The 13,872-nt window shown below is 43.7% G+C and overlaps 2 protein-coding genes across 5 annotated transcripts; both read right to left on the bottom strand.

The window, feature by feature from the left end:
* Positions 1-873: 873 nt before the first annotated feature.
* LOC120111295 (zinc finger protein ZAT1-like) lies at positions 874-7,288 on the bottom strand. Of its 4 annotated transcripts, none has more exons than XM_039127962.1 (3): positions 3,762-4,284; positions 3,154-3,679; positions 874-2,467 (listed from the first exon to the last, which is right to left on the bottom strand). In XM_039127962.1, exon 3 carries the CDS (start codon positions 2,465-2,467, stop codon positions 1,154-1,156), a length of 1,314 nt encoding a protein of 437 aa, XP_038983890.1. In that variant the 5' UTR covers positions 3,154-3,679; positions 3,762-4,284; the 3' UTR covers positions 874-1,153. The 4 variants fall into 4 exon arrangements, with proteins under 4 accessions (XP_038983890.1, XP_038983891.1, XP_038983893.1 ...); XM_039127963.1 differs by having other exon boundaries at positions 3,805-4,284; XM_039127965.1 differs by lacking the exons at positions 3,154-3,679; positions 3,762-4,284 and adding an exon at positions 6,849-7,288.
* A 4,119-nt stretch (positions 7,289-11,407) lies between these two features.
* On the bottom strand, positions 11,408-13,872 carry LOC103699818 (zinc finger protein ZAT1-like). The gene is made up of 2 exons (XM_039127966.1): positions 13,796-13,872; positions 11,408-12,982 (listed from the first exon to the last, which is right to left on the bottom strand). Exon 2 carries the CDS (start codon positions 12,980-12,982, stop codon positions 11,669-11,671), a length of 1,314 nt encoding a protein of 437 aa, XP_038983894.1. The 5' UTR covers positions 13,796-13,872; the 3' UTR covers positions 11,408-11,668.

Genomic DNA, 13,872 nt, shown 5'->3' with positions numbered 1-13,872 from the left:
TAAATGCATTTTGTGCCGTAACCTGCCAACTTAACAAAACTAAACGCCGTTCAAGCGGCATCGGTTAGTAAAATCTAAGCGACGGCAACGTGCATGTCTATCAGTAGGCTTGCGAGTGCGTAACAGAACGAGCAATCTCTCATTTATCATGCATTATGGCTGGATTCTGCAGTCTGCCCCCACAACATCCAAATCACCTCATAAGATAACACAATCTCATGAGACCTGCATATTTATATCACCTTATAAGATAAACACAATCTCCACCAAAGTATGGTAATGACCGGTGGGCCAAGCTTTACCCAAGCAAGCAGTGGCTACTTTCTTCGAAGGCCTTCTGACTCCCTACCTGATTGCTGGAAAAGAAAGTTGTATGATCATGACTAGCTCATTATGCCTAGATTAGCCAGTTTCATGCCTCATCTCCGCAAGTTTTGCTTTCATCATCCAAAGAGAGTACTAATGTTCCAGATTTAGGATCTATCCAGCACCAGATTTAGGAGTGCTAATGAGTTGCAAACGAGGATGTTAAAGCCAGCACCAGATTTAGGAGCACGGGCGTGGATCCATCCGTCTTCTTGGAGGATCCTACCGAGCTTGAAAATGCTCGTGTTGGTGTACGCAGAGAGGATGCCTACCATGGCGACTTCATCAAGCTAACCACGCCGAGACAAAGCACGCACAATAAGTCCGATGCTCCACGATGGCATTTTATCGAACAATTCCCGCACATACGCTGTGGAGACGATAATGTTGGAGCGGCGGCCGCCATACCTAGGGGCAAGTGCAAGAGCAAGAAAGCAAAAGCAGGCCTCAAAGGAATATGCCTGAGTTTATTCATAACCAATTCTAAAAACACAACAGAAGTGTGGATTGCATAAATCAAAGGTAGATAGAAGGAGAAGGCTTCAATTGACCTTTCCACCATCCTTAGGGACATAAAAAATCGTCACAACTAAAGAAAGAAACCAGGACCATGGAAGAGAAACCAACAAAATTTAGTAATCCAAAACAAGCTTCAGTCCTCTCTTATTGTCTAACAGTCTAATTCTGAATAATTCAATCACAGATTTTTTTTTTTTTTTTTGACTTATTTGTAACTTGAAACCGCAATGCACACTTCCATCTTTCCTCCAAGCCCACGTCCTGCGAGCTATCGGGCGTCTTCGGGCGGTGCAGGCTCATTGATATCGATATCTAGATAACGATGTTCTGCTTTTGGAGCATTCTCCGATGGTGAGGAGGGTTGGGTTGCTTTTGTAGCATTCTCTGACGATGAGGAAGTTTGGTTTGCTTTTTTACCATTCTCTGATGACGAGGGTGCAGCAACATTCTCGGGACCCGTCCAATGCTTCCGCATGTGCCCACCAAGAGCCTGCCCCGTTGGGAATACCAGGCTGCAGATCTTGCACCGATGCTCGGAGACTTTCATGGCCGAACCACCACTTTGGCCAATCAAATTACCTTCAGCTTGTGCTAGCTTTGCTTCCTCAACTCCTGCATTGCTCTTGCCTTTGTTGTGGCTGGCTGTATGACCCCCGAGTGCTTGGTGAGTGGAGAATGACTTGTTGCAGGCGGTGCACAAATACTGCTTCTGGTCTCCGGCCAACTCGGTCACTATTTCCAAATCATCTTTCTTCTTCGTTGGCTTCCCGCTTGACATGTCTACTGTTCCATTGCAGTCGATCACCGAATTATTAATGTTTTGGTTCGAGCTCTTTCCAGTCGTATCTGCATCCATTTGTGCAGTAGTGCTGATTTTCAGATCGTCCTCATTGCTCATCGGTTTTGAATTATATGGTACAGAGTTCCTATTTTGTTGCTGCCTTGCTGGGGTTGAATCCAGAGAGAAACCCCCATTGGCCAAAAACATAAGATTCTTGGCAGCATTGATCAATGGATCCTCCAACTCTTCTTCCGTCCTGGGATTGGCAGCTGCTTTGGCTTTCCTATGTCTCTTTGCGATCACGGACGACTTCAATGGTGGCAAAAATATATTGGAGCTTTTGAAATCAGCAGCTGGTATTGGCACCAGCGTGTGCACTTCAGGTGGCGGAGTCAATCCTCTCCAGTTTCTCTCATGACTTCTCATATGACCATACAATGCCTTCATCGATGGAAAGTTTTTCCCACAAAGCCTGCAAGCGGCATCATCATCCATATGTTTCCTTTTTCCGAGATTATGAGAGACTGCTTTATGATCTGCAACACTCTCTTTAGTGCTTGGAGGAAATCCATCACTAGACTGTTGTTTCGATGCAGCATCAGCCTCTGGGCTTCCAATAATTCCACCTTCTTCAGTGTCACTCCGAGCTTTCACCTGACTATTTAAGGCTGCTAAACTCCGGCCTGAAGATAGAGCATCACACGCCACATCTCCATCGCGATCTTTAATCTTTCGATACTTTAATTTCCTCCGCAGCAGCGCTTTTACTGTCAGCTTTTCAAAATCACTTCCGTCACCCATCTAAGAAGCAAAGAATTGTAAGAAAACGATTTAGCACACCTTTCCCTAGATCATCAGTTTTCAGTACCATATATGCAGCCACAAATCTAAGAAAGAGTTGCAATAACAACTTGCTATGAAAACAAATCTACAGGAGAGGAACAATATCAGCTTGTAAAAACTGCGAGTAAAAGCAGTGGGCATGTTTGGAATTGCTTGAAAATTAAACAACTCCTGATGGGTTTTTTTCGAAATGTTAAGAGGTTGCTTCTTCGAGTTGATTGAAACTTTTGCATGAAACACGAAAAATAATGAGTGCGTCTTGCTAAAGAACAAACAAATTGGAGGCTTTGAATGAACTGCGCAAAGTCAAATTTAAATCACCCTTATCATGCACCCAATTACCAGAACCAAAATAATAAAATAACGGTCTTACCGCGTCTTTTACCTACACAAGAAGTTTAACCCTAGCTACAGCAGTGTGATTCAACCTTATTGACACAATTCAACCCTATGGACACCAAAAAAACAATGACAATCTGCTACCAAAAAACACCAGACAACTGAAAAAAGCACTTTCTCAGAAGCTTCGAAGTTACAGAAAACTAGGTTTTTTGAGGAAAAAAAGCAATGCCAAACGTAGCAGACCCGATCTTCTTACGCCATGTATTTTAGAGATCTAAAAGGAAAGTTAGAGCAGAGATTACCTCAGTTGCAACTTCTCCACCGGTGGTCTCTTCTTGCAGTCACAAGATAGCTCTTAGGTACGACCTTTATAATCTTCCACTCCAAAATCATGACAGGAAACCAAGTGATCTGGTGTTAGAGGACAATTAAACAAACTAGAAGAAGATCTTCACGTAGCTCAATGATGGCAGCACGGATGGAGAAAGAGAAAACTTTATAACGTTCTCAAGCCAGAAAGCTCCCTGGGAACGTTCTCGCTCTCACTCCGAGAACAGGATAGAAACGAAAAAAAAACCAGAGGAGAATAATCCTTTTGTTTCTGGTTCTTCCTTGACGAGGTAGCAGAAGCTCGAGCTAAGAAACTCTGGCAGTGGAGAGGTCAAAAAGAGTTCTGATCTCCGAAGGCGTCGATTTCGGGGAATAAGCGGACACGGAGTCGAATCTCCGACTCCTCCTAGCTTTTGATAAGTCTCCAAGTATATGGAAGGTGGCAGTTGGCAAACCGGATTCTTGGGGGTAAACAGAGATCGTTTGGAGATCCAAATCCTATAATCATAGTGCAAATATAAACTTTGACCATATCTGCTATAGAAATCCTAATTTTACGGTGTTTCAAACTCTTCCTTACCTTTTATGGATACACCAATCAAAACCGTCAAGGAGTGCCGTACCTTGTGGGACGATTTATTTTGGTTCTCCACGTATGTGCCAGATGGGCCTGGGATGCCAGCTTGGGAGGGAGAACGGTGATCCAGCTGCCGGGCGGAAGGAAAGACAGGTGCCCGGCCGCTTGCCGATAAAACTGTGACCACCGCTCAAGCCGGAGGCCGCTGTCGTGGTCGCAGCCGTCGACGCCCGGAGGCCCTTCCTCCCCTCCCTCGGGCACGGTGAGCTCGGCCGCCACCTTCCTTGGTCGCGGCGAGTTCGGCCGCAGCCGTGGGCCGCGCTGGTGGGTTTCTTTCCCCCACCGCAGTGGGAACGAGGGAGCCGTCGGCTCCGACCGCGAGCTCGGCCGGGGACGCCATGGGCTCGGCCGCCGGGGCTCGGCCCCTCCGGAGATCACCTTCCTCCCTTCGCGGGAGAAGAAAGGGGGAAAGAAAAGAGGGATCGGGAGAAGAGAAGAAAGGGAGGAGGAGGGAGAAGAGAAGAAAGAGAAGAGAGGGAAAGGAAGGTTCGGGAAGAAACAGGGAACGAGAAGAAGAAGAAGGAGAAGGAAAAAAAAGAATGGGTTAACGGGTTTGGTTTGGATTAACGGGTTGAGTTCGAATCGATCCAATCCGATTTCAAGAAATTAAAATGGATTTGGATTAGCTCGGATTGGGTCTGATCTAAATCCAACTAGATTCAATCAGATTGAAATTTAAATTGGTTAACTCGAATAAATTTTAAATTGGGTTGAGTCCAAATTTAATTGGATCTAAATCCAATTAAGTTGGACTGTGCAATGATTGGACTCGCTGGCCTTGGGCCGAGCCCAAAGTATTTAAAATGGTGGATTAAATCAGATTCAGTAGGCTCGAGCCGACTCTAATCCAAACCCATATCAACTGCTTAAAAACCAAATTAGCCGACTCTGATCCAAGCTCAAATAATTTAAATTGACTCTTAGACCCAACTAGATTTTAGACTGAGCCCAATGACTCAATTAGAAGACCAATTTGACCCTGAAAGAACTAGACCTAATCCTGAACCAGGCCCAATCCTGTAATTAAAGACCAAATTGGTCTATGTGGGCTTGATTTGATTTTAATCCAAGCTCAAGTAGTCCAACGGTGGGTTAAATTGAGGTGGAACTAGCCTAAAATTGAGATCGGAAGCCTTGTGACTCAAATTACATGAAATTAGACTAAGGCCTTGCAAAATAAATTGATAAGTATACTTACTGAATAAATGTTCTCTTTGACATGATTAGGTAATCAAATAACTGATTAATAAAGGAAGGGAGAAAGCTTTAAGCCAATTGAAAAAGTAAGTATCTTGTCTTAATCTTATTGTAGATCATGTATCACAACAAATAATATTCATGCAATTTAAATTGTGTATATAATTTGTGAAAAAAAGAGAGTAAGTAATCTTGCACTAATCTTATTGTTTTATAAATCATGAAAATACCTTTCTTTTTATACTTTCAATTATAGGATCAAGCATATGCTAGTAAGCGTGCATGATTTACCAAAGATAGCATGGTTCGGTTATATTATGCATTCCATGAAATATGGTGTTATAAATGCATTAAAAGATATATTTGTAGCATGATCATGAAATTAATGATTTGAAGTACCATTAATCAATTTTCAAATGACTTATAAATTATGATTTTAAGATCGTCCTCATTGTTCATCGCTTTTGAATTATATGGTACAGAGTTCCTATTTTGTTGCTGCCTTGCTTGGGTTGAATCCAGCATTGGCAAAAACATAAGATTCTTGGCAGCATTGATCAATGGATCCTCCGACTCTTCTTCGGTCCTGGGATTGGCAGCTGCTTTCGCTTTCCTATGTCTTTTTGGGATCACGGACCACTTCCATGGTGGCAAAAATATATTGGAGCTTTTGATATCAGCAGCTGGTATTGGCATTAGTGTGTTTACTTCAGGTGGCGGAGTCGGTCCTCTCCAGTTTCTCTCATGGCTTCTCATATGACCATACAATGCCTTCATCGATGGAAAGTTTTTCCCACAAAGCTTGCAAGTGGCATCATCATCCATATTTTTCCTTTTTCCGAGATTACGAGAGACTGCTTTATGATCGGCAAAACTCTCTTTAGTGCTCGGAGGAAATCCATCACTAGACTGTTGTTTCGATTCAGCATCAGCCTCTGGGCTTCCAATAATTCCACCTTCTTCAGTGCCACTCCGAGCTTTCACCTGACTATTTAAGGCTGTTAAACTCCGGTCTGAAGATAAGAGTATCACACGCTACATCTCCATCGCGGCCTTTAATCTTTCGATACTTTAATTTCCTCTGCAGCAGCGCTTTTACTGTCAGCTTTTCAAAATCACTTCCGTCACCCATCTAAGAAGCAAAGAATTGTAAGAAAACGATTTAGCACACCTTTCCCTAGATCATCAGTTTTCAGTACCATATATGCAGCCACAAATCTAAGAAAGAGTTACAATAACAACTTGCTATGAAAACAAATCTACAGGAGAGAAACAATATTAGCTTGTAAAAACTGCGAGTAAAAGCAGTGGGCATGTTTGGAATTGCTTGAAAATTAAACAACTCCTGATGGTTTTTTTTTTTTGAAATGTTAAGAGGTTGCTCCTTTGGGTTGATCTAAACTTATGCATGAAACACGAAAAATAATGAGTGCGTCTTGCTAAGGAACAAACAAATTGGAGGTTTTGAATGAACTGCACAAAGTGAAATTTAAATCAACCTTATCATGCACCCAATTACCAGAACCAAAATAATAAAATAACGGTCTTACCGCGTCTTTTACCTACACAAGAAGTTTAACCCTAGCTACAGCAGTGTGATTCAACCTTATTGACACAATTCAACCCTATGGACACCAAAAAAACAATGACAATCTGCTACCAAAAAACACCAGACAACTGAAAAAAGCGCTTTCTAAAGCACTTTCTCAGAAGCATCGAAGTTACAGAAAACTAGGTTTTTTGAGGAAAAAAAGCAATGCCAAACGTAGCAGACCCGATCTTCTTACGCCATGTATTTTAGAGATCTAAAAGGAAAGTTAGAGCAGAGATTACCTCAGTTGCAACTTCTCCACCGGTGGTCTCTTCTTGCAGTCACAAGATAGCTCTTAGGTACGACCTTTATAATCTTCCACTCCAAAATCATGACAGGAAACCAAGTGATCTGGTGTTAGAGGACAATTAAACAAACTAGAAGAAGATCTTCACGTAGCTCAATGATAGCAGCACGGATGGAGAAAGAGAAAACTTTATAACGTTCTCAAGCCAGAAAGCTCCCTGGGAACGTTCTCGCTCCCACTCCGAGAACAGGATAGAAACGAAAAAAAAAACAGAGGAGAATAATCCTTTTGTTTCTGGTTCTTCCTTGACGAGGTAGCAGAAGCTCGAGCTAAAAAACTCTGGCAGTGGAGAGGTCAAAAAGAGTTCTGATCTCCGAAGGCGTCGATTTCGGGGAATAAGCGGACACGGAGTCGAATCTCCGACTCCTCCTAGCTTTTGATGAGCCTCCAAGTATATGGAAGGTGGCAGTTGGCAAACCGGCACTATAACAAAAAGGGGTTTCGCCGACTCTTACCCACCGACGCAAGAAAAAAGCGTCAGAAAATTGGGCACCCCGTGCAAGGTTGCCGACGCGTTACAGTAGGGGTGGGAAAAAGTAGATTAGACGAAGCTTTTGAGCGTCGTTAGAATGCTACGACGCTCAAAAGCGTCGTCGAAAGCCTTACAACCCAGTTACCTAATATTTTTTTTCCCACGACGCTTTACAAAGCGTCGTCGTAAAACAGGCGCCCCTCTATATTTTTCTTTCTCCCCGATCCCAAGTCCCAACTCCTTCTCTCTCTCTCTCTCTCTCTCTTCTGCGGAGAACAACAATCCCGTAGAACCCTTTCTCCCCAATCTGCGGCATGAATCTGTGGTACGGGCGATGCCGTTAATGGCGCCATAGCTGCGGGAAGTGAAGCCCAGGCAGCCGAGCAGGCCCTGGCGGTAAGGCAAGAACGTCTTCCGCCGCATCTCCTCCGCCTGCGCCCGGTTCGCCGTGTAGTGCCGCTCGTGCGGAGACGGCGCCAGCGCCCTCCGCCGCCCCACCCAGTTCACCGGCTTCGCCGCCGTTCTCTTTGAAGACCAGCCGACCGGTGGCGATGGATCCTTCGATTTCGCCTTCTCCGCACCCGAGATCGCGGCGGCAGGCAGAGGATTGGCGGAAGAAGAGGAGTCGGCAGCAGCGGCGGCCGAGGCGGAGGGAGGAGGAATCGGCGGCGGAGGTTTGGACTTGGATTTGGATTGGGAGAAAGAGATCGAGTGCCAGAACTTCTCTTTGGTGTTTCCTCTCTCTCTTCCCTCGCTCTTGCTTCTATAGAGGAGATCTTTGAGGAAGATCCACTTCTTGGAGGTTCTTCCAGAGGAGGAGGAGGACCGGGAGGACGAAGCCGAGACGGATAGAGTGGCCGCCTCCGCCTCGATCTGCTTCGGATCTGGAACTGGCTCTACATCTTTTGCTCTATCCTCTCGTTCTTCGACCTCCATTTGCCAAGGAGTGGCGCGTTCCGAAGCGGGGAATGAGATCTGGCCCTCCGGCGGATCGATCGGCTCCGGAGCTTCAGATCCCGCCCCCTCGCGGCCATTTTCGGCGGGTGACGCTCGGATTCATCGTCGTCGTCTTCTTCTTCGTTGAGATCGAAGAGGGGGGCAAGGACCTGGGGCCGCTGGAGGTGGGAGCAGAGCTTCATGGGGCGGATCTGGCCGTTAAGGAAGAGCTCGTCGGTGGAGGTCATGGATCCGATGGCGAAGGCGGCGGCGGAGGAGAATCGGGCGGAGAATTCGAACTCGAAGGAACTGGCGACGGAGGCATCGGAGGAGTCGGAAGGGAAGCCGCCTCCGCCGCCGCCGGCGGAGGAGAGAAATTATGCCGCAGATAATAATTCAATTTTTTTTTATTTTTTTTAAAAAATAATTCTAAAGATGCTTTAAAGCGTCGTTAGAACAAGTTTTGCCGACGCTAAAAGCGTCGGTAAAGCGTCGCTAATTTTCGACGCTTTTGGAAGCGCCGGAAAATATTTTCTCCACTGTAGCATAGGCGACGCTTTACCGACGCTTAAGAAAGCGTCGGGATGGTTTTTAGCTATGCTTAAAAGCGTCGCTAAAGGCCAAAAAACATGTCCTTAATGCCCAATATTCTTGTAGTGCGGATTCTTGGGGGTAAAACGAGATCGATTGGAGATCCAAATCCTATAATCATAGTGCAAATCTAAACTTTGTCCATATCTGCTATAGAAATCCTAATTTTACTGTGTTTCAAACTCCTCCTTACCTTTCATGGGTACATCTATCAAAACCGTCGGATTAAGGAGTGTCGTACCTTGTGGGACGATTTATTTTTTTTATTTTTTTAATTTTTTTTGGTTCTCCATATAGAAACATGACAAGGGCGAGCCAAGTCTGATTCAATATTTGATAAATCATGCTTGAACGCAAAACTAAATCCGAATTAATTTCAAGCTAAATCAAAAACAAAATGATCGGGTTTGATCAAGCTCGGTGCAATATGATTCGAATATATTTATATTATGTATATATTATATGATAATTGATCATTGGAACAAGGCTTTATTTAGTATCTTTATTCTTTTCTTACATCAAATCGATTAAATGTTAAAAGAGGCTTGGACCAAGCTTGAATTAAACTTAAAAATCAAACTTTTGTCAAAGCTTGAAGCTTGAATTGATCTCGAGCCAATTTAGAATCACCGATCTTATCAATTAAACCTGGCATAATTACGAACAAATCGAGCTTGATCTTGAAATTTAAGATCAAATTAATTTCAAACCAAGCTTGATCAGGTTCAAGCTCAATCATCTCAATGAGACTCCTAGTGTCACCAATTTGTTATGCGCGAGTAGCCGGCATAACGAAGCCACTGTGCTACATCAATATTTTGATAGACCACATGTTAGCTCAGACTCACCAAAAGCATTGATGTAGCGGTAGGTCAATGGCATAGTACAAGCAGGGCAGCTCCGAATTCGGCTTCCAACATTTTGCATACATACCCTTACAACTAAGAAGAAATCCAATTCCCTAGCTAAACAAAGTTCGTTGGATCAAATTCTCCATCTGCCCTCTCGCCAACTCCAGGTGCCAGCACCTCCTTTTATTTTTTTGTCAAAATAGAGAAAAACCATGGAATCACTAGGAATGGGATATTCTTTGGAGCGATTTTCCATACGGGTCAATAGATACGGAACAATTATTTATTATTATTTTTTGATGATAAAGGGCGGAGATGTGGTATAATTATAATTTATGGTTATGTTTCTCCTTATCTTTCTCTTCTTTTGAGTTTTTTTTGTGCTAAGACAAATATTTCGTACATTACGAATACAAATCCACCCAATAAAGTCAAAAAAAAAAAAAAGGTCACAAGGTGCCCAAAGCAACTCCCCCTCTCTGGCCTACATGATGCCTCTAGAATGACTGACAACGTAAGTAGCCATCTAATCCGCAGCCCCGTTAGTCCCTCTAAATACATGCTGGGCCTTAAAGGCCACTCTATCTCTTACCATCATCATCCTTTTCCCTTTTTTTTTTCCTCTGTATTTAGGTTGGTGGGATTTGGTAGAGAGACAGACTATGATCCTTAGATACGTTAAGAATTTGAGAAGCGCGCTCATTGGAGTCAATTTCAAGATGTTTAGGAAACTTTTATGATGGATGGTGTAATGATAAATGCATTTTGTGCCGTAACCTGCCAACTTAACACAACTAAACGCCGTTCAAGCGGCATCGGTTAGTAAAATCTAAGCGACGGCAACGTGCATGTCTATCAGTAGGCTTGCGAGTGCGTAACAGAACGAGCAATCTCTCATTTATCATGCATTATGGCTGGATTCTGCAGTCTGCCCCCACAACATCCAAATCACCTCATAAGATAACACAATCTCATGAGACCTGCATATTTATATCACCTTATAAGATAAACACAATCTCCACCAAAGTATGGTAATGACCGGTGGGCCAAGCTTTACCCAAGCAAGCAGTGGCTACTTTCTTCGAAGGCCTTCTGACTCCCTACCTGATTGCTGGAAAAGAAAGTTGTATGATCATGACTAGCTCATTATGCCTAGATTAGCCAGTTTCATGCCTCATCTCCGCAAGTTTTGCTTTCATCATCCAAAGAGAGTACTAATGTTCCAGATTTAGGATCTATCCAGCACCAGATTTAGGAGTGCTAATGAGTTGCAAACGAGGATGTTAAAGCCAGCACCAGATTTAGGAGCACGGGCGTGGATCTATCCGTCTTCTTGGAGGATCTTACCGAGCTTGAATATGCTCGTGTTGGTGTACGCAGAGAGGAGGCCTACCATGGCGACTTCATCAAGCTAACCACGCCGAGACAAAGCACGCACAATAAGTCCGATGCTCCACGATGGCATTTTATCGAACAATTCCCGCACATATGCTGTGGAGACGATAATGCTGGAGCTGCGGCCGCCATACCTAAGGGCAAGTGCAAGAGCAAGGGAGCAAAAGCAGGCCTCAAAGGAAGATGCCTGAGTTTATTCATAACCAATTCTAAAAACACAACAGAAGTGTGGATTGCATATATCATAGGTAGATAGAAGGAGAAGGCTTCAATTGACCTTTCCACCATCCTTAGGGACATAAAAAATCGTCACAACTAAAGAAAGAAACCAGGACCATGGAAGAGAAACCAACAAAATTTAGTAATCCAAAACAAGCTTCAGTCCTCTCTTATTGTCTAACAGTCTAATTCTGAATAATTCAATCACCGATTTTTTTTTTTTTTGACTTATTTGTAACTTGAAACGGCAATGCACACTTCCATCTTTCCTCCAAGCCAACATCCTGCGAGCTATTCTGCGTCTTCGGGCAGTGCAGGCTCATTGATATCGATATCTAGATAACGACGTTCTGCTTTTGGAGCATTCTCTGATGATGAGGAGGGTTGGGTTGCTTTTGTAGCATTCTCTGACGATGAGGAAGTTTGGTTTGCTTTTTTACCATTCTCTGATGACGAGGGTGCAGCAACATTCTCGGGACCCGTCCAATGCTTCCGCATGTGCCCACCAAGAGCCTGCCCCGTTGGGAATACCAGGCCGCAGATCTTGCACCGATGCTCGGAGACTTTCACGGCCGAACCACCACTTTGGCCAATCAAATTACCTTCAGCTTGTGCTAGCTTTGCTTCCTCAACTCCTGCATTGCTCTTGCCTTTGTTGTGGCTCGCTGTATGACCCCCGAGTGCTTGGTGAGTGGAGAATGACTTGTTGCAGGCGGTGCACAAATACTGCTTCTGGTCTCCGGCCAACTCGGTCACTATTTCCAAATCATCTTTCTTCTTCGTTGGCTTCCCGCTTGACATGTCTACTGTTCCATTGCAGTCGATCACCGAATTATTAATGTTTTGGTTCGAGCTCTTTCCAGTCGTATCTGCATCCATTTGTGCAGTAGTGCTGATTTTCAGATCGTCCTCATTGCTCATCGGTTTTGAATTATATGGTACAGAGTTCCTATTTTGTTGCTGCCTTGCTGGGGTTGAATCCAGAGAGAAACCCCCATTGGCCAAAAACATAAGATTCTTGGCAGCATTGATCAATGGATCCTCCAACTCTTCTTCCGTCCTGGGATTGGCAGCTGCTTTGGCTTTCCTATGTCTCTTTGCGATCACGGACGACTTCAATGGTGGCAAAAATATATTGGAGCTTTTGAAATCAGCAGCTGGTATTGGCACCAGCGTGTGCACTTCAGGTGGCGGAGTCAATCCTCTCCAGTTTCTCTCATGACTTCTCATATGACCATACAATGCCTTCATCGATGGAAAGTTTTTCCCACAAAGCCTGCAAGCGGCATCATCATCCATATGTTTCCTTTTTCCGAGATTATGAGAGACTGCTTTAAGATCTGCAACACTCTCTTTAGTGCTTGGAGGAAATCCATCACTAGACTGTTGTTTCGATGCAGCATCAGCCTCTGGGCTTCCAATAATTCCACCTTCTTCAGTGTCACTCCGAGCTTTCACCTGACTATTTAAGGCTGCTAAACTCCGGCCTGAAGATAGAGCATCACACGCCACATCTCCATCGCGATCTTTAATCTTTCGATACTTTAATTTCCTCTGCAGCAGCGCTTTTACTGTCAGCTTTTCAAAATCACTTCCGTCACCCATCTAAGAAGCAAAGAATTGTAAGAAAACGATTTAGTACACCTTTCCCTAGATCATCAGTTTTCAGTACCATGCAGCCACAAATCTAAGAAAGAGTTACAATGACAACTTGCTGTAAAAACAAATCTACAGGAGAGAAACAATATTAGCTTGTAAAAACTGCGAGTAAAAGCAGTGGGCATGTTTGGAATCGCCTGAAAAACAACTCCTGATAGTTTTTTTCGAAATGTTAAAGAGGTTGCTTCTTTGGGTTGATTGAAACTTATGCATGAACACGGAAAATAATGAGTGCGTCTTGCTAAAGAACAAACAAATTGGAGGTTTTGAATGAACTGCGCAAAGTCAAATATAAATCGCCCTTATCATGCACCCAACCAGAACCAAAATAATAAAATAATGGTCTTACCATGTCTTTTATCTACACACGAAGTTTAAGCCTAGCTACGGCAGTGTGATTCAACCTTATTGACACAATTCAACCCTATGGACACCAAATAAACATCGACAATTTGCTACCAAAAAACACCAGACAATTGAAATCATTCAGGAGACCACCTATGGGAGGATGAGACGGAGTTGCCTACGGCTCTCTATGATGTGCTGTTTTTTGAATTTTTTTTTTTGTTATATTCGTACACGGTATGTATGATATTTTTGTTTTAGTACAAAAAAAAAAAAAATCCACTTTGTCAGAAGCATCGAAGTTACAGAAAACTAGGTTTTTTGAGGAAAAAAAGCAATGCCAAACGTAGCAGACCCGATCTTCTTACGCCATGTATTTTAGAGATCTAAAAGGAAAGTTAGAGCAGAGATTACCTCAGTTGCAACTTCTCCACCGGTGGTCTCTTCTTGCAGTCACAAGATAGCTCTTAGGTACGACCTTTATAATCTTC

This window comes from Phoenix dactylifera, chromosome 7 (assembly GCF_009389715.1).
Source record: "Phoenix dactylifera cultivar Barhee BC4 chromosome 7, palm_55x_up_171113_PBpolish2nd_filt_p, whole genome shotgun sequence".
Taxonomy (NCBI): Eukaryota; Viridiplantae; Streptophyta; class Magnoliopsida; order Arecales; family Arecaceae; genus Phoenix; species Phoenix dactylifera.
This window is presented reverse-complemented; position numbering and strand designations above follow the sequence as displayed.